The sequence below is a fragment of the Cannabis sativa genome, chromosome 1, assembly GCF_029168945.1.
Source record: "Cannabis sativa cultivar Pink pepper isolate KNU-18-1 chromosome 1, ASM2916894v1, whole genome shotgun sequence".
NCBI lineage: Eukaryota > Viridiplantae > Streptophyta > Magnoliopsida > Rosales > Cannabaceae > Cannabis > Cannabis sativa.
This window is the reverse complement of record NC_083601.1, coordinates 51,062,629-51,082,778: the sequence shown is the minus strand read 5'-3', so window position 1 is coordinate 51,082,778 and position 20,150 is coordinate 51,062,629. Positions and strand designations below refer to the sequence as shown.

Sequence of the window (20,150 nt, the reverse complement as noted above, 5' to 3'; positions counted from 1 at the left end):
TTTAATCCAGTAATCAAGGAAAATTTCTCTATCGAAAATTGTACCATAGCCCCATTTATCTTAAACCAAAAATCAACATCTTCAAACATCGAATAGACCTCTCTCAACATGATGTAATGTACTAACTGAGCTTGAAATTTAAGATCATTTGAAAATTGTAACAAATGTCCAAGAGGTGTTGCTTTAAATAGCTCCTTTTGTTTATTAGTAAAAGTAGTGTCCAGGTCAGAAATTACAGAGATTATTGAAAGGCTGAACTTTTGTTCCAAATCGCTTTGTTTGGAAAATCATATATTGAGGAACCTGCAGAAATTAACAAAAGTAACAAGGTACATCATTAAAAGTAAGCTACAATAATAGGGAAAAAATTAGGTAAATTTAAATCTAAATAAATAGAGGTATCAAATTAGTCTAATCTAAAATGAATAGCATTAAATTTTAACATAAAACCTTGTTCCATTTAGAAGTTTCACCAATGCACTTCTTTTTAACACCTAGCCTTTTAACACCATGAGTAGAAAAAGGGGATTGTGTATTTTTAGATGTTTTCTTCATATGAGATTCAAAATCAGATGAAGACATTCTCTAAATGATTAATGACCTGAAAAATAAAAATAAAAAGTAGTTGACATTAGAATCTTATTAAACAACATTTGAATAACATATGATTAGTTCAATGACTTAGATCTCCACTATACTCCATTCAATATTATACCACTTATTTACACATTTCCCTACATGTAATAAATACTACTTTTAAATTATAAAAAATATTAACACACACAACCTAATAGGCTCATTAACATTATTTGGACTATATAAATAATACAACACACTTAACCATATTCAAATGAAAACTACCAAATTATTTTTTGAAGCAATACAAAAGCCTAACAATGAACTAATAGGTGACTTTTTTTAAGACATGATTTTTTGTCACCTGCTAAAACGGTGAATGACTCTGTCACTGGCCCGAGATATTCAAATGTAAAGTACCAGGTTACATTCAGAGGCAATATAAAACCCTAAGATTGAACTTGCAGGTGACTTTTTTTTAAGACATAGTATTTTTTTGCTATAAATTGCAGCCACAACAAAACAAACACAATCATATTCAAATGTAAAGTTCCAGGTTACATTGAGAGGCATTATAAAACACTAAGATTAATTTCTCAAAATGCCATGATATATGCCAAAGTGCAAGTGGCTGGCTATGTGTGCAAAACACGCACATCACACACATTTATCACAAACCCTTCTAAAAATAATAAAATATCGTAAAAGGCCAAAAAAAAAAAGACAAGTTGAACTTAGATTCCACATTCAACAAAAATAAGAACACTCAGCTAAAGATTAATCGCCCTTTAAAAATTCCTTCTTTCGTTAACAAATAATTTAAAAATCTAATTCATGAACATACTAACATGATGTGTATAACCCAATAAATATATATGTGTGTGAAAGAAACACTAACTAGGAAGAGAAGCTCCAAGATATAGGGTTTTATACTTAAATCATTTATAGTAGTGTTTAAAAAAAAAAACCAAACGCGATTCAAAAACTGACAGAACAAACTAAATAAATATTACAAAATAAAATGTTCCCCAACAATATATGAAAGTAGAATCACTATCAGATTGAGGAAATCAAATATGCTGAGGGAAGCAACTATGTCGTTTTCATCTTACCTGGCCTCTGTTTGGTTGCTGAGAAAATTTGAGTTAAGTCTGAAAAAATAATTTATAATATACAAAATAAGATATTGGCGTTATCAGAAGGGTAATAGCCAATGAGTTGATAACTACTCCTCTTCCCAACCTAAAATCATTCTTGGTCACCGATATGATGACCCAATATGACCATCCAAGCAAAACTAGCAAATATTTATGTATATTTTTCAGACTAAATAAAGAAAAAGCAAAAAAATTAATAACAAATATAGTGGAATTGACTCTTAACTTTCTCAGTAACCAAACCCAGTCTGAAGATTGAGTTATTCAAATAACCGAAAACCCACATAAGCAAATGATTAGTTATAAACTTTTTTTTAAAACGGTAACCAACTTAAACAACTGCTTTTTCAGATAAATTTGTTGGAGCAAAAACCAAGCATACAAGAAATTCCCGCATTGTTTGTGTTTCTCAACAACTAAAAAATTACAATTCAACAAAACAAAACAAAAAGCAGATTATTTTATTTGATTACGGTCTCAAATTCCTTTAATGGATTTCTCAGTAAGCAATCGAATAAATCCACCATAATGTTAAAATGGGAGAATAGTAAGGTTAGAAGTAGAGTGTGGAATCGAACCTGAGCAACCAAATCTCCGCCTGAACAACTCGATTCGCCTGAGGAAAACTCGCACCACCAACTCCGTCGAAATCGAACCACTAGCTTTGCTGGAAAAGGGAATCGAACCCTAACTCTGATTGAGAAGAAAATCACACATGCCTGAGAAGGAAATGGTAAACAGAGAGGTGAAGATGGGAGCTGCCTGAGAAGGAAATGGAAAACGGAGAGGTGAAGATGGGAGAAGATGGAGAGGTGAAAATGGAAAACCACTAGTTTTCTATATCTGGAAAAAAAATAAAAGAAACTTAAAAAAATGAAAAAAAAAAACCACATAATAATTTAAAATAAAAAAATACCATAACTTAAAACTAAAATTTATCCATATATATCTAAACATTTAATAAAAATTCAAAGTACAAGTAATTTCCACAAATCCAAACCCCATGCACCCGCTCTCGAACTCGACCACCCGAAAACCCGAAAATCCGATCCGAGGTATTCATGCCGCAAACTTTTTTATTATAATATAAAAAAAATCAATTTTCAATTCAACCATTCCCTTATTTTTCTCCTCTTCTTTTTATATAATTTACTATTTCGTCTGCATCATCCTACAAGTTTCTCGCTCATTTGTGACAAAGGACACACCTAGTCGGGTCCTGGTGGCTCGGAAAAATGGTATTTGCTTGTGTTTTCTTTTTGGTGGAATTTTTTATTATTTAAAAGACATGACAGTGCTTCTTTTCCTTTTTCCTTCAATAGTGGTGGATTTGCTCTTAAAGATAACAAAAAGAAACTTCTTGTCATGTTATGCGTCACATGGGATTCACACTTTATGTTGTTGGGTCCCAATTTTCTAAACCAGGTTTAGACATCATTAGCTGTATTATTATAAATTTTTTTCATTAGCACACCACACCTTGTGGTGCTTAATTTAGACCAAGAGAATTAGAATAGAATAGAATGGAATAAAATTTAAAATATATAAAAAAATTATTAAATTTTTTCAAATCTTGCATTAGAATGGTCTTTCTTTCCATTTTAAAGAAAGACTCTTCTATTGAAATGATATTTCAATACTTTAAAATTCAACCAAACAAATGAATGGAATAAAAATTATTTCCTTTCCATTCCATTCTATTTTATTACCTCCAACCAAACGCCACCTAAACTAAACTTAGTAGCTTATTAGTTCTTACATGATAATGAAGGTAATTGTTAAGTAAGTTAAGTGTAACCACACCATTCTTATCCTCTTTGTGATGTTTGCTTATGTAACAATTTTTTTTTGGGGGGGCTTCATGTAACAAAAGTTTATGGTTAGAGAACTATGGTTTAGTTGGATTCTTAAATGGTGATGTTGGCATTTTGAATTTTTAATAAGATAAGGCAGGTGGTGATTTGTTGTTTATTGTTTAATATTCCATTATTTGGTTACTCTTGCATCACTATGGTGGGGGTTGCCAACCAATTTTTCTAGCTGGTGCATGTTATAATAACAAGTATTAGGGACTGATTTCTAAGAAATAGTTGACATTTCAATTTGGTTCCAATGAACAACCTCGAACCTGACAAGATTTCATGTTCAGGAGTTTTGGCGCTAAGAAGCGAAGCAAGTAATTAAATAGAAAAGTCTCATAATGGTATAATGCTACACTTTACAGAAAGTTCTCAACTTTTATTTTACAGCCTTTTCTTTAGGACTTTATTGACATATGACTCTGAATTGAGGGTCTCCTCACTTCAGTTTGATTGAAATGTATGCAACAAAAACACCCCAGAAGATTTGATTTCAATAATTTCTTTTTTGATTGATGCAAAATGAATATGTTATAAGATTATTGTATGTAGTTAAGGATGTTACTGTAACTGGTAAGTGGCTTCAGTTTGTTCATATACATACAGTTGTTTTTATTGAAAGATGAGTGAGAATTGCTCATTTTGCTTGCATATTGTTGTTGTATTATCATCTTTCTGAGCATACATTATATGTTTTTCCCTTATGAATTCAAATTTTGATATGTTTGTTGAAAACTTTTGAAGTCATCCCAAGAAAAATCTAGCACTATGCTTCCGGTGGGAGGTTACCGAGTGACTAGTGACTCTGAACCTCAAGTTGGACAAAGTGGGTCATTTCGCCATACAAGCAGTGCTAGTTCTTCAATGAGAAGGAGATCTTTTAATTTATCAGGTCTGCTCTCCTCACAAATAGATGACACCATTGAATGTGAGAGTGTGTCAGAGGCAGGTGATATTGGTGATAGGGCTCTTCATAGCAACATGAACAGTAGGAGTGCAAGCCTTCGCTTTTCTTTCGATCATGTATCAGAAAGTGGGGTGGTTGTTCCTATTGCAGAAAATTCCCTTTCACATTCGAATGTGTTAAACTCTCATGACCCTACAGTCTTGAACTCTGGCTCAGAACTTTTTTCTCCTCTTTCAACTGATGGTATAGTGCAAGCTGAAAGCAAAATTCAAGTAAGTTTTTTCTTATGTTTTTTGTTATCTTTAGAAGATATTCTTGCAACTTCTTGGTTTTAATATTTTGGTGATGATACTGAGAGTTCAGTCTAGATATAGTCATATCATGCCAGTACATCACAAGCTCTTGTGTGCTTATTTTGTTCACTTATTTATTTTAATGCAGAATGATAAGAAAGAAGTGCCAAAGCTGCTGGAGTACAGTTCTTGTCTCACTCATTTGGCTGTTTTTGGGATTTTGGGGGTAATATACTTGAGCATCACTTTTTCTTTTTTTCCAAAATATCAATTGCTCCCCTTTTCAGAATTTGTAGGAGTGCTCTTTATTTATGTTTTTCTTCTCTCTTTTAATCCGGGAGATTGTATGTTTAGTGTTAGAAGGAAACTGTTTAAATGAAAACAAATCATAGTAATGATTGTTTCAGATAAGGTAAATATGTTCAAATCATAGTAATGATTGTTTCAGATAAGGTAAATATGTTAAGTTTCTAAAGTTCAATGCTATAGATGTCATGCTAATTCAGATAAAAGTTACTAATTGGTACAGAATAAGGAGCTCTTCCCCCTTTTTGTTCACATACTTTTCTTAATAAATATAATGGTAAAGTTGTAGGGTGAGTAAAGTCAACAGTTATCTGTCTTATGTTGAAACATTGATTTATGAATTGTGGATAAAGTTTTTGATGCTGCCAAGAGCATTAATTGGAGATAATTACAATTGAAGTAATTTTTGATTGCAATGGTTAATCCAGCTACTTCAATAAGAATTGGTAATTTAAATTATAGTCTTTAGTAGGATTTTGCATCAGCCTAAAAACCTCATAAATAATAATATAGTTTGAAACTGTATGTAGGAGTGTGTTCCTTTTATGTTCATTTTGCTTTTGTTTCACCAAGCACTACATGAGTAACTAGATGTCCAAGTTCTAAACACAAAGACCTTTGATTTCCCAAAGCTTGATTACTAGCTCTCTGGTCTCAATACACATTGGCAACTTTCATTTCCTGCTGAATAGAACGTGTAATAATTTTTGGCAAATCAACTAATTTTATACTCTGTATGCCCATTAAGAACATTCTTCATTAACATATTTATACGGTGCTACAAATTTTATTCTAGAGTTTCTTGTCTCTAAAATGTTATATTTAAAAGTAATACATTCCCATTAAAGTTCCAATTGCTTTTGTCTTTCTCATCAACATATCTTTCTTGTTACATATGCAGGTCTTAACGAGGTATTTGCTACAAAAACTATTTGGTCCTGGAACTGCTGGAGTAACAAGCGACGAAACTCTTCTTTATCTCGACCTTCCTTCTAATATGGTTTCTCTCTCACTCTGTGTTTCCATCTCTCTGTCTCTGTACTTTCATACCTACACCTATATAGTATTCTGCTATATTTCCTTTGTGTATCTCTATTTTGAGAATATATTGTTTAGCTACAATTATTACAAGGAATTGTGTTGCATGTGATTTCATGATTATTGAACTTAAATTCAGTATCCAAGAGCGCTTGTAACTACTGAGGTTGTGAGACTCTCTTCAAGTGAAATTACTTTGCTTTCTTTCAGGTTGGCTCTTTTCTAATGGGGTGGTTTGGTGTTGTCTTCAAAGGCGACATATCTCGTGTGTCTGATTTTATTGCCATTGGTTTATCAACTGGTTACCTAGGAAGCCTTACAACTTTCAGTGGTTGGAACCAAAAAATGCTTGAACTTAGTGTCGAAGGCCACTGGGTTTCATCAGTGCTCGGTTTTCTAATAGGTAAGAGATGTTGATATTATGAGAATGATTTTTGTTTTGGGTATCTACAATCATGACAAGCAGCAACTGCTGCTAGATTGTTAGACCAAACTCCCCTAGTTGGCTGATCCCTTTATAGTTATTTTCAGGTTTGTTTCTTGCTGCTTACTCTATTATATTTGGAGTTGAGACAGCCAAGGGTTTTAGGCACCTTCTTGAAAAGAAAATAACAAACCAAAAGAGCAGCATTCACAGCTCTGAGAGTATCTGGAGAGTAGACAGTCGCGAGCGTCACATAGCTGTCATGGTGGTATTCTTTCTGATTCTATGTCTACTGTGGAGTGTGAGCGGTATAATGTTGAGAAAGGAGTTTAGAAACGGTGGCAGTGAGGCTCAGCTCTGGTTAGGCTGCATAGTAGGGCCCACAGGTGTGTGGATTAGGTGGTTCTTAGCTCGACTTAATGGATGTGGATTAGGAAGGGCGGGTTTGTTTAAATGGATTCCGTTTGGTACTCTAATTGCAAATGTAGCTGCATCATGTATCATGGCTGCACTCTCTACTATTAGAAATGCGGTATGACTATTCCTATCTTTTATATATTACGTATTTAAAGTCGTCTTAGCAAAACAGAAGTGTAAAACACAATGCCATTTGGTTTTCTTGGTGTGATTATTGTAGTGCATGCTATTATTGTAATTGATTTCTTTAATGTATGGTGCACAAATTATGTTAATAAGTGTAAACTTGGTATGCCTAATCGATTTCGCAATATGTTTGTGTCTGAAATAGGGAAGCAGCAGCATCTTTATGAAGAACTTAGCTAAGAACTGTTTTTTTTTTTATACAGGTGAACACTAAGACTTGTGATACTATAACTGCAGGCATACAACTTGGGTTTTTAGGTTGTTTGAGTACGGTTTCGACCTTCATTGCCGAGTTTAATGCAATGAGAGAAAGTAAGCATCCTTGGAGGGCATACGTATATGCTATGATCACTATATGCTTCTCATTTGGCTTGGGAACTCTTATCTTCTCTATACCAGTTTGGACTAAAGGATACAACTAACATGGGGTAAGATTCTTTCTTTCTGTTCTGCTCAACTTGACAAAGTCCTTAATCCAAAGGTCATCTTCGAAAAATAAGATCGAATTCGATAGGATAGGATTGGATGATTTTTATGTATGAGATTAGAAAATCTAATTGATCCACCTATTGCGCGGAATTTAACTACACGGAGAAGTTTGGTTAGTTTTATGTTATTCAATTTCTCATCTTAATGTGTATTAGCAAAAGGAAAAAGATTAAGCTTGTATAGTTTTTTTCCCTTTCATAATTTACTGTTGGCAAATGTTACTAATTCATATATATATTTTTTATATGTATAGGATTCTGAAATAGTCTTGGGCATGGATCAGTCTGTAAAAAAATAATATATAATGTGGCTGTGAGTCCAGTTCAATATACTATTGTTTTTCATATTTGGCATACGATACAAATTGCTAACGTCAGGTGGAATTGTATCTATTGTAATCGATTTTTGTGCCAAAACATTTCACATTTAATAATATTATTTTTTGAAGGATATAATTGTAATGTTACTCTATTTTTATTACACGCTGAATTGTTTCTTCGAGCTTTATAAATGTATCTGCTCAGTTTGAGAATTCTATTGTTGATCCTATAGTATGTCTTTTTATATCTTTCAACAATTCTTATAGAGACTCAATACCTTTTAAGATTGCGGCCAGCCTCTCTTCTTCTGTCAACCTTTTTACCTTTGTTGCTTATTTTCATGAATTTATTGATTTAGGTCCTCAAAGGTTTTCCTGGTATTTGCTTCACTTCTATCAAGTCTTCTAAGTGAGATGGGAGTTGCCGAGAAGAGAAGAACTGTGTACGAAACTCTGACATGAAAGAATTCCACGAATTAAACTTTCTTGGAGCTAATTTGAAGTACTACTGCTGGGCAGCCTTTGCCAAAGTAGCAGAGAAGATTTTACACTGTATATTACCTTTAACTGCTTGTAAGTCCATTTGTATTTCAAATATTTAATGTGAGACAAAGAATCTTCTTTGCCTATATACATTTTTCATGTTGGCATTTTAAATTTGGGCGGAAGGTCGAGAGCGTTGATTTCTAGTGAGAATGGTGATCTTCTAGTCCGGTCAAGTTCTAGATTTGTGAGTTTGGAGCTGGTCAGGCCTTGAACGAGGCTCTTAAGTTGATCTATTTGTGCTTGAACTAATGAATCAACTTGACCTGCCTATTGATAGACCTGTGTCACCTGAGGATCTCTTAGAGCTGGATCGGGCACGTAGTAATTTGTATTGTCTGATTGTATGGTAGGAGGAATATCCTATTTGTCCAATCCTCTTTTACGATTCAGATCATTCTTGAGGTCGTACACGGTACCCAGTCGGTCAAATATTGATGTGCCTAAAGGCCTTTGTGCTTGATCGTTGTGAATTATGGGTTGGCCCGATATCTCTATCTGAGGATAGGTGTTAAGCTGATCATTTCCTCCTAAGTAACGAGTTGGTAAAATTTGTCCGTCTACCATTTGGCCCACAGTTTGACTCTGCGACCTTAGATTGAACAGTCCATTAATTGGGATTTGTTGAGTATGTTTAGCTGGTCGTTCTTCTAGCTCGTGTCGTGGCCTAGTGGGAATATAAGCATCAATCACTGACTGTTGGCTGGTGACCTGATAGTCTCTCCTGATCAGCACAATAGCCTGCCTTGAACGGTTGTTGATTGCCGCTTGCTGGGCTCTCGTGAATTCCATCTCTCAATCCCTTAACTATTCGAACTGGCGCCGCTGCTCATGAAAAACAAAATTTATAGCTGCTCGAATATCTTGCTAGTCATAGTAAAGAGTGTTATTGTGGCCTTGTTTTATTCCCAATGCAGCTCGTAAATTCTGTAGTTCGGCGTCATCACCGATTGGCCTTTGAGAATTTTTAGTGGATGGGATTCCAGTACCGGGAGTAGTCTGCTCGGTTGCAATACTAGTATTTCTTGTCTCTTGCACGCGTGGAGTGAACCCAGCTAGAGGGGTTGTCACTCCTTGACCTACAGATTGTTTACATGTTGGTGGCTGAAAATTAATTACGACAGGGCCCATCCTAGTTGGATCTCTTGGGTTTACAAGTGTCTACACGCTTGGATTTGTCACCATTAGATCAGTTGTATTAGTTTGATTTCTCTTTCGTGTTTGCATAACCATCATGTGTCCTGAAAAAGACTTAAGACAAAAATTTGTGTGTCATTGTTCTCAATGAAAGCATTGAAATGTTGACCTTCCTTCAGCAAACGATAGTGAGTCAAATTAAAGCGATTGAGAATAGTTAAATAAAAGAATATAAATAATATAAAGTAAAAAGAATACCAAATTTATAGAGGTTTGACCCCTTATAGTTAGTAATAGTCTACTTTCGTTTTTGTTGTATTGACTTGTGAGATGATGAAAAAGAATGACTTATTCTCTCTCAAAAGCTCTTACAATAATCTCTAAGTAATTTACTCTTAGTTTGAAGTTTCTCTCTTGAGTGTTCTCTGTTAAAAATTATTGGGGTCACAATTGTATATATAAAATGTGTGTTGAGTCATCAAATAAATAAGTCAAATTTATATGGTCTATTTTGGAATAAAGTTTATCACTTAAGTGCATGATTGTCATGATTTTAATATGTGGATACCATAAGGACAATTTTTAATTTGATGAGGGGCCAAATAGAAATAGTCAATAAATATTACCAACAGTTTTGTCTGTTGGTAATATAAACGGTAATGGTCCCCAATTTGTATCGTATCTTTTCACTCTTGTATCTCCATCACCAAGAGAAAAGTTTCAGAGAAAAGTTTTGATGCAAATTGGAAGATCAAACCATTAAAGATCGATTCTATGGACACCGGTACGCTTCCGCTATTCTTTAATCTTATTGTTTGATTCTCATGAATTAATTAGGGCTAAATTAAGTTTTACAATGTTCTTAACATTCTCTGCTCCTGAATAGTGAGATGAGTTTACTATTTATGGGATCAATTACCTGAAATTAATTTTCCTAAATCAATAATAAATTAAATAAAAAACTAGTTTATTTCTATAATTACAATAAATAAATTAGGAAACTGAGGCAGGTTTTCTTTTTTCTCTGATGATACGAATCTATTCCATGAATGTAGAGATCGTGTCGTGACTTGCAAGCTTAGAGATTATCTCTAAAATTACCAACTCACATCCTGGTCGGTGCATGCAAGCTACCTGCTTGATAGAAGCTAGTAGGATGTCTATACAATGATCTGTCTGGACATCTCATCTTTTATTTACGACTTTCAGTATTATAACTTTCAGTAAATAGAAGATGGGATGTCCGGACAGGTCATGTATAGACATTTGACCAGCTTGCTGCAAAATGACTCACAGTCGTTAGCTAAAAGCGAGATCAACAGTAGGGCTGAACATTTCTAGCAGGTTCGACCCGAACCCGAGCAACCCGCCCGAACCCGAACTGGTGAACCCGCAATTTTTTTTTTTGAAAAAATGTTTGGGTGGGTCGAGTTCAACCCAGTACCCTTCGGGCGGGTTCGCGGGTTGAGTTTTTAGGAATACCAGGTTTCGGGTTGAACCCGCCAACCCGCCCGCCAACTCGCAATTTAAATATGTTATATATATTTTTATTTTTTATTACAATTTATATATATAAATATTAAATTATTAATTAAAAAATAAAAAATCCTAAACTTTTTTTAAAATTTAAACTCTCATTTTTTTTTTATTTTTTTACAAATTTATTTTCTTAAATAATATAAATTAAATAATTTTTATATATAATTTTTATTAAAAATTTATTTATATTATATTAAATAATTTATATTCAGAAATATATAATAATTTTTTAATAATATATTAAAATTTTATTTTAATTTATTGTTATTTTTATTAATTTTGAATAAAAAATTAATTTTTTTGAAGAGTTGACCGAGTTGATCAGGTCAACCCGCCAACCCGACCAATTGAAACCTGCCAACCCGTGACCCGCCAACCCGTGCCCTATTCGGGTCTTGGTTCGGTTTCATTTTTTTGAATCCGGAACCCGCGAACCCGAAACCCGGTAAACCCGCCCGATGTTCAGCCCTAATCAACAGTGTTTATATTTTTATTTTCGTTTTGGTAGTATTGAAGAACTGCATATGAGATTTAGATCTGGTTTTTGCAAAGTTGAAATATTTTTTTTAATTTTTTTAATCGTTTGTGATCTCTATGAAAATGATACAAAAAATGTAAAAATAGGTTTAAAAACTCATTTTCACCAATTCTCAACTGACGCAATAGTTTGTTCTTGTCATTCAAAAATAGACTAAAAAAAACTTTTTTGCATCAAAAAATAATATGTTGCTTGGCAACTAATGAAAAAAAGAACATTTTCTAGTAGTATATATATAAAATATATATAATTATATTATATTTTCGAGATGTTTAACTACATTAATAATTTGAATCTAGATATTATTTGTACCAATATGATACTAAACCGTATTTACAATTTCAATTAAAGAATTCTAAAACTTTAATTAGTTGATTATTTTATTCATTCGTGTGATCTTAATTATCTTTTACTAATATAAGATTACATTTTCAATGATAAATATGAATTTTTTTCGATATTTACTTAAATTATTCAATCAATAATTTAACAATTCAGATATAATAATAATTAATAAATTATTATATTTATTTATTCAATTTAAAAATAATAAATATTTTTACATATGCTTTTAAGACACATTCCTAACACCAACTAACTTGTTACCATTCAATAAATATATATATATTTCCTTCAAAAAAAAGTATATATATATACATATATATTTATATGATGGTGACTAAAAGAGTTTTTAGGGTTGTTGTAGCATTAAGCCAACGTGAGACACATGCATTTCTCTGACATAAATAGTCGTACCACATCAATATCAATATATATATATAGGAAAGTTTTAAAGAATTGAGGTGGCATTTTACAATCCATTCACTCTACCTATTTTATTTTTTTTGTTAAAAACTCACATTTTTAACTATTTTATTTTTATTTGTAAAAAAGTACTTTATAATAACAATAATGATACACCTTTTCACTTATTCATAAGCTTCTTACTATTATTGTATATTTATCACTAACATAAATAAGTAAAAAAAAAAAATCAGTTACAACTCTTTCACTTCCATACAACTCTTTGATTCTTACATATTACTCACTATATATAGGAATATAGATTTGAAGAAGATGTATTATAGTAAGTGGTAACAATAACCACAATAAAAATGAAATACAAAAATACATATCTCTACCATTTTTTTAATGAATTATTATACATAATTCATATATATAATCATATCATAACAATAAACGTTAAATATAAAGATACATTATCAGGTATAATTCCTTTCTTTTATTTCTTTGTATTGTCTTTCTATGAAATTATATAAAAATATTAGATTCTAAATTTTATTTATGTAGTGATCTATAAGTAAAAATTATCAATTCTTTCTTATTTTTTTTCTCACTATTCTTCTTTTTTACAAATATGTTATGCATGTCATACTAATTCTAATATATACACTCTTATTTTTTCTTTCACCTATGCACTTTATTATTATATTATTATATTTTATTCTGTTTATAATTTAATTTTGTTGTGTAGACAAACTTTTTTATTTTTCAATAAAATATCCCAAAATATAATATAATAAATATATTAATAATAAAATTACATATATAGTTATTTTTGAATTTATATTAAAAAACTATCTCTATAATTTTTTTTCTTATACAATCATATCTTTAAATTATTTATTTTTTTTAATTTCTATTTTTGTTTGATTATTCTCTATTTCATGGTACTTTAAATATCCATAATATTATATGTATATATGTATATTTTAACTAATTAAGTTAGCTCATTTATTTTAATATGTGATATAATTATATTTATAGATACAATTAAGAGGTGGGAAGACATTCTATCTTTTTAGGATTGTTATTTTTCTTTATTTTTTTTTTTGTGATTTTTTAAAATTAAGTTATTTTACTTATGCCTTTATTTTAATTATTAATTATCAGTATTAATAATTATTCACTTAAAAATGAGTGGACGTAATAAGAAGATGTAATAATTTATATAAGATATTTAATTAATATTTTTTTTTTAGTTTTTTTAATCATTTAATAATAGTACTCTATCATTTAATAATAGTACTCCATCATAAGATTAATATTTTCTTCATATTTATTCATTACATTATTTTTTTTTAACTTATTCTATTATAATTTGTGTACATGCTTCTAATTCATTTTATTGTCATTTATGCTTACATTTTTTTTTTGTTAATATTAATTGATAGTATTTTTTTTCATTTAATAATAAGATTATGAATTATTATTCATTTTTTATTTTTTTCTCCGTTCTCTTATTTATTTAATATTTTTGTTATTTTTATCATCACTATTAATTGCACCAATATTTTTAGTTCTCATAGGAAATTCAAAAGACAAGTTATTATTTAGTGTGTACAATACAATTATGTCTCTTGATTTATTTAAATTATGGATTAAGTATTTAAATTTATTTAGATATGTTATGGAATTTCAAAAGTTATTATAAAGAATATAGTTTACCATTGAATATCTCTTTTGTATACATAGCAACTTTATTCATTCTATTTTTTAAATTAATGCTATTAGGAAAAGGAAATATGAAAGGCCTCCTGCACAATAGAAAGTTGTTATAGAAGTTTTTAATTAATAATAAAAATAGATTAACCCATTTAATTAATATAGAATAATAACATGTTTTTATATTATTATTATTATTTTAATTTAATTATATATTATATTATTTGATAATACTAGATCATTAATTATAGTAATAGTAAATTTATAAAATTAAATTAAATTGCATCATATACATTGTAATTAATATGTGAGTGTTAATTAAAGCAAATAATAATTAATCTTTCTATAATAATTAAAGTAAATAATAATAATTAATCCTTTCATTTTATAGAATGTTATTTAATTATTTTTTTTTTCTTTTCATGAAATATTTAATCTTTCTATTTTAACATTCATTCATAAAATTGAGCATTAAAAAAAAAATAACAATAATTAAAGCAAATAATATAATAATCATTTACAATTGATATATCTAATAATATCATGTGGAAGGCTATATTTTGCCTCCACTCTAGGATCAGAGATAAAAGTTTATTTTTATTAATTATTTATATATTTGTTTTTAAAAAATAATAATAAATGGTTAGGTAATGTTTAAAATTAAAAATGTATAATATTTTTAAGGCAAAGTATATAAATTTAAATTATCATAAAATTATATTTTAATTATTTAAAATTATATTATTTTTAATATTTGGAGAAAATTATGGCATTATCATAATATAAACATTTGATTTAGTTCGAAAAGTTGACAAAAATGGTTCACTTGGTTGCCTGATAATTAGTTTCAGACAATTATTCATCTTATTAATTTATATAAAAAATATTAAATTTGTGAAATGATGTATAAAATTGTTAATTTAATAATTTTGTAAAGTAATATATAAGTTTTAATAATTATAAAATAACAATTTTAATTATTTAAAAGTAAGTTATTATTAATATTTAGCTTATTACAAAAATCATATTTGAAATATATTTTTCAAGAGTAAAATAAAAAAAAGTGAAGATTTATTTAATTATTATGCATAATTTAATGTAAGGGGTATTTATTTTTTGTATTATAAATTATTTTTGTTAATCGTAATTTTTATAAAAAGAATTAAAAAATATTATATTTTAAATTTCATTCCTAATAAAAAAAAATTATTTATTTTAATATAAAATTTAAAAAGATATTTAAAATTCGCGCGCTTATTCCCTAGTTATTAATGAAAGAAAACAAGATTGTGGGGTTGATCGATTATTAAATAGTTGATGATGTTACCCCTAAAAATGAAATTATTAATTATAGAGACACATGGAGTTATTGAAGGTCGTCAAAAAAAATGGGCCTTTTTGAAAGACAATGCAGAAAAAAGTAAATTCGAAAAAAGAAAAACCAAAAACTAACCATTAATCAAAATAAATGAAAGTGATTAATTTTAATTAAGGACTGAAATGTAAATAGGCAAAGAGAACTGGCTTATAGTGAACGGTTATGATTGTAATGAAAATTTTGTTGAAATAGTAACAAAACACCACGAAAGATGTCTTATGGAGAAGAAATCGAAAAGAAAAGAAAATGATAATTTCAAATGTTATTAAGAAAGGGAAGAAGCTTTTTGATGAACCGCCTAATATTTTATTATAATTTTTTTTTCTAGTTTTTCCTTAATTTGTGTATTTTGGCTTTATTTTTTAGTATTTTCATATGTAATTTTGTTTGTAGGGTTTCATACATACACATATATTTTGTTAGTTTTATTGTTTTATTAGTGATAACTTTACTAATTTTGAATTTTGTTAGATTCATATTGTTTATTATTGTTTTTTTTACATAGGTATAGTATTTCATTATTGAATTTTTTCTATGCATTTTTTATTTTATTTTGTAATGAGTCTGTGTGATTTTTTATATTAGTAGTTTCTTTTTTATGATTATTTTTTATTTGGTATGTTTGGTATGGTATTGATTTTTATTAGATTATTAATAGTTGTATTGTTGTAGTACTGTTACAATGTATTTAACACTGAGCTTTCATTTTGGCTATATTTTGTTTTTCAAGAATGGAAATAAATTTTCTTATATATTTTTATTTAGAGTATAAAAGTTTAAAATTCAAACAATTTTTCTTTCTCATATTATAAACATAAATAAATTATTAATGAAAGGCCAGAAGATAACATTTCCAGCTCATAACTATTAATTCAGTCTTCACTTTTTCTACAGAAAGATCATATCAAAGCTGGATCCATAAGAGTATCATCTTTCAACCAAAAGAAAAAAAAAGTAAATTATCATCTTTTAGTTTCTGAATTTTAAATGCTTAGAACTTAATACTTCATTACTATATCATTACTTAGTTACATAAAAGTGAGGTGAGGCAATCGTTTCTGAAAAAAAAAATTACTAAAAAAAAGTATATGTATTTAGTATTTTAATTATTCAACTCAATATTTTTATTATTTTTTTATTTTATATTATATTTAATACTAAAATATAAATTTACATCAATTTTTAACATGTTATACAATATATAAAATCTGCTCACTAGGTACAAGTGTTTGACAATTTATACTCTTCTTCATCCATTGTATCACAAATGGTTCTACCTTTAGTCTCCGGAAGATAAAGCACAAACAATCCAAAACACATTATCACTACTCCAAACACTCCATACGACACAAACCCATCTCCTCTCCCGGCGGCAGCCAGCACCGGACTAAACACACCGCCGACCACGATCGCTTGTCTAACCATCGAAACCGCCGAGTTTCGGACACAAGTAGGGAACAACTCAATTGTGTAAATCAGCAAAATATTGAATGCAGAACAAGCACTAAAAAACGACACCAATTCAACTCCAATTTGTAATGTCTTCGTATACCTCTTTACTTCTTTCACTACTGACATTATACTACAAATCCCACTAATGATACAAAACACCAAAATTGGGGTTCGGCGATTTAGATTTGCTATGAAAAAGAATGCAATAAGTGAAGCAGGGAACTCTGATAAGGCATTTAAAGTGACACTTAAGTAGAGATTATTAAATGCTAAGTTTCCAAGTGCTAAAGGCATACCATAGTAAACCAATCCCACGCCGAATCCTATTGCCATAATTGTTGATAATCGTTGTAAAGCCCATTTTTTCTTTATCAAGATTTTGATTGATGAGTATAGATTTACATTCCATTTTTCTTCCTCAAATGATAAGTACGAAATGCTTATGGTACTTTCGTAGTTTGCTTTATTAGCCATTTTTTTAAGGATATCAATACCTTCTTCTATTTCGCCTTTGATGAATAGCCATCTTGGAGACTCGAAAACAAAGAAGTAAACAATTATGGAGTATGCTATTGTGGGAATAGATGTATATAGGTAGAGATTTCTCCATGTAGAGCCAATGTTTACGTAAGCAATGGCGGGTAAAGAGAGAAATCCTAAGGTGTAGCAGAAGTAACCTATGACACCCACTTGGCCCCGCCATTGTTTCCCGACTAGCTCGGTTGACAGGACAAGAGCCGACGTGCTGATCGTGGAGCGGCTGAAGCCACAGATAAGCCGCAAAGCTGAGTAAGTCCACAAGTTATTTGCGAAAGCAGTGAGGAGAGTGGAGATAGCCATGGCTAGACAGGTGAAGCAAAGCATTTTCTTTCGGCCAAGCCACGAGTCTGCGATAGTGGCAAGGACGAACCCGCCAATAAGGCAGCCGGTGAAGAAGGCTGACTCGGGCAAGCTGGTGAGGATGGATCCAGCGCACTGTAAACCCCATTCGGATATGGTAGATGTGTGTTGAGGCAAATTCCAAGGCCATGAATAATCTGAGGATGATGATGAGATGTTGTTGCAGTTGGAAGAGGGTTGATCGTCTGCAAAGATGGAAATGAATGTCTGTTGAGCATCAAAGAACCATGCAAGGGAGACAAGGATGGGTTGGAGAGATTGAGCCCAGCTGATGTTTCCAATGGAGTTTTCAATGATTGAGTCCAGTGATGGGGTTTGTATGTGGGGAGATTGGGATGAATCGTCATCATAATGGGGTTGGGAGAGAAGCGGAATATGATTACTTGAATTGGCCATGGAATTGGGGAGAGTTAAGAAAGGCTAGTGTAGAAGAGAAACAAACATTAATAGGAAATTAAGCACCACCAATTGAGACACTGTTATTACTACTTTTTAATATTTGGTTAACCGTATCACTGTATAGTGTTAGATGTACATTTATTATGAAAAAAAATCTGCTGTCCCTAAATTAGTGTGCTTTTCTTGTTCTACCAGTTATTTGAGGACACATTATTTAGATCTATTTCACATGTATTAATTTAGTTTAGAGTTTGTTAACGGATTATTATACCTTAAATAGGTATAGATGATATGTACTAAAATAATTAATGAGATAGAAAGGGCACCCCAATTAAAGAGCAAATTTTCTTTCTTAGGGTTGGTTGAAAAGAATAAAAAACATAATTATAATGGAAATTATATTCTAATACTTTAAAATGAAACCAAACAAATGAATGAAATAAAAATTATCGCATTTTTATTCTATTCTATTTCATTACCTCAAACTAAATGCCACTTTATTGCTAGAGAACAATGACACCTTTTAATATATCTCTGATATTAATGTGAGCATGACTATAAATGAAAAAAATATGTTGTCTCTAAATTTGTGTGCCTTTCCTATCTCATTAATTATTTTACTACACATTATTTATACTTATTTAACATATAATAAATTCGTTAATAAACTCTAAACTAATTAATTGATACATGTAAAGTAGGTATAAACGATGTGTCCTAAAATAACTGGTGGACAAGGAAGGCACACTAATTTGGAGACAACAAGTTTTTTTTTTTTTTCATCTAATAGGGTGTTTGTGTGAATTTGAGTTAGAGGTAATAGAGTTGGAGGAAGTAAACTTAGAGAGAATATAAGTGTTTATCACCATTTTAATTTAAAAAGTAGGATTCACTTTGTTAAAATTTAATTTAGTTTGACATTCGCATTCCCATCAAGTCTGAACCTCATGTACTAAACACTGGTGTAATTAAGTTTTGGGTCTCATGTCATTTAATATAATTAAGTATTGGTATCAAGACATGATTCCTAGAGCCCTAAGGCAAGTGCCTATATCCACTATGAACTACATTTGATGAAATCAGGAGCCAAAGGTGGAGAATTGTGAAGATTGGTCCTTATTTCTCAAGCCAATCACTTGTGCACACTCAAATTTCTGACTTGGGGCAACAACCTGTTAAGATAGTTAGGCCAATTGTCTTAACTGTCCAAGCTCCCAACTGAAAATTGAATCGGTTATTCTGTTTATCACTTATGTCAAGCACCAACTAAAGCCTATATATTATCCCTAGACTGATCAACTAAAGGGTAGACATTATTTTACAAGCTGGTTTTGAACCAAGCTTAGAGAGAGTAGGTGAGATGAGAGGATAGAAAGAATGAGAGAGTTCAAATTGTTCGATCTGTGTTTGAGTGTGTAAAAGTAAGATTTTTTTGTAGTGACTCTTAGTTATTTTATTTTAATTTAGCGGTAATAATATTTAAGTTATAATTTTAGAATTTATGTAAGTAGCTAACTGTTAATTAATGTTAAGTAAATTTTCACGTGACAATTTTTTATTGGTCTAAATTATTAAATTTTTATTTTTTAAATTAGTTAAATATACTAATAAAAAAAATGATATGTGTATAATGACTTAACATTTAATGGTCAAATACTTACAGTATTCTAAAAAAATAACTTAAATATTATTATTATCAAAAATTAAATTTAAATATTTATACACAACCAAAAATTAAATTTAAATATTTATACTACAAATTATTTTTACATAAATATATTAAAATGACTTCTAGTGTAATAGTATTCACCATTCACGCACAAAGAG

General features: G+C 30.1%; 2 protein-coding genes and 1 long non-coding RNA gene across 6 annotated transcripts; 1 reads left to right on the top strand and 2 right to left on the bottom strand.

The window, feature by feature from the left end:
- Positions 1 to 178: 178 nt before the first annotated feature.
- LOC133033591 (uncharacterized) lies at positions 179 to 2,639 on the bottom strand. Of its 2 annotated transcripts, XR_009685738.1 has the most exons (3): positions 2,312 to 2,639; positions 451 to 601; positions 179 to 303 (listed from the first exon to the last, which is right to left on the bottom strand). It is a non-coding gene; the product is annotated as an uncharacterized LOC133033591 (long non-coding RNA). The 2 variants fall into 2 exon arrangements; XR_009685737.1 differs by having other exon boundaries at positions 179 to 601; positions 2,312 to 2,448.
- LOC115707528 (uncharacterized) lies at positions 2,406 to 8,052 on the top strand. Of its 3 annotated transcripts, XM_061108511.1 has the most exons (8): positions 2,856 to 2,971; positions 3,883 to 3,936; positions 4,337 to 4,771; positions 4,941 to 5,018; positions 6,000 to 6,098; positions 6,347 to 6,539; positions 6,668 to 7,092; positions 7,367 to 8,052. In XM_061108511.1, exons 2-8 carry the CDS (start codon positions 3,934 to 3,936, stop codon positions 7,583 to 7,585), a joined length of 1,452 nt encoding a protein of 483 aa, XP_060964494.1. In that variant the 5' UTR covers positions 2,856 to 2,971; positions 3,883 to 3,933; the 3' UTR covers positions 7,586 to 8,052. The 3 variants fall into 3 exon arrangements, with proteins under 3 accessions (XP_060964493.1, XP_030491391.2, XP_060964494.1); XM_061108510.1 differs by lacking the exons at positions 2,856 to 2,971; positions 3,883 to 3,936 and adding an exon at positions 2,406 to 2,545; XM_030635531.2 differs by lacking the exon at positions 3,883 to 3,936 and having other exon boundaries at positions 2,835 to 2,971.
- Positions 8,053 to 16,612: 8,560 nt separating this feature from the next.
- LOC115704037 (organic cation/carnitine transporter 3-like) lies at positions 16,613 to 18,519 on the bottom strand. Its single transcript, XM_030631260.2, has one exon. It carries the CDS (start codon positions 18,318 to 18,320, stop codon positions 16,788 to 16,790), a length of 1,533 nt encoding a protein of 510 aa, XP_030487120.2. The 5' UTR covers positions 18,321 to 18,519; the 3' UTR covers positions 16,613 to 16,787.
- Positions 18,520 to 20,150: the final 1,631 nt, after the last annotated feature.

Coding starts and splice junctions, on each gene's coding strand:
- LOC115707528 (XM_061108510.1), top strand. CDS start 2,507: ATGGAAAACGGAGAGGTGAAGATGGGAGAAGATGGAGAG. Junction 6,099..6,346: donor TCGACCTTCCTTCTAATATG/GTTTCTCTCTCA, acceptor GCTTTCTTTCAG/GTTGGCTCTTTTCTAATGGG. Junction 6,540..6,667: donor AGTGCTCGGTTTTCTAATAG/GTAAGAGATGTT, acceptor AGTTATTTTCAG/GTTTGTTTCTTGCTGCTTAC.
- LOC115704037 (XM_030631260.2), bottom strand. CDS start 18,320: ATGGCCAATTCAAGTAATCATATTCCGCTTCTCTCCCAACCCCATTAT.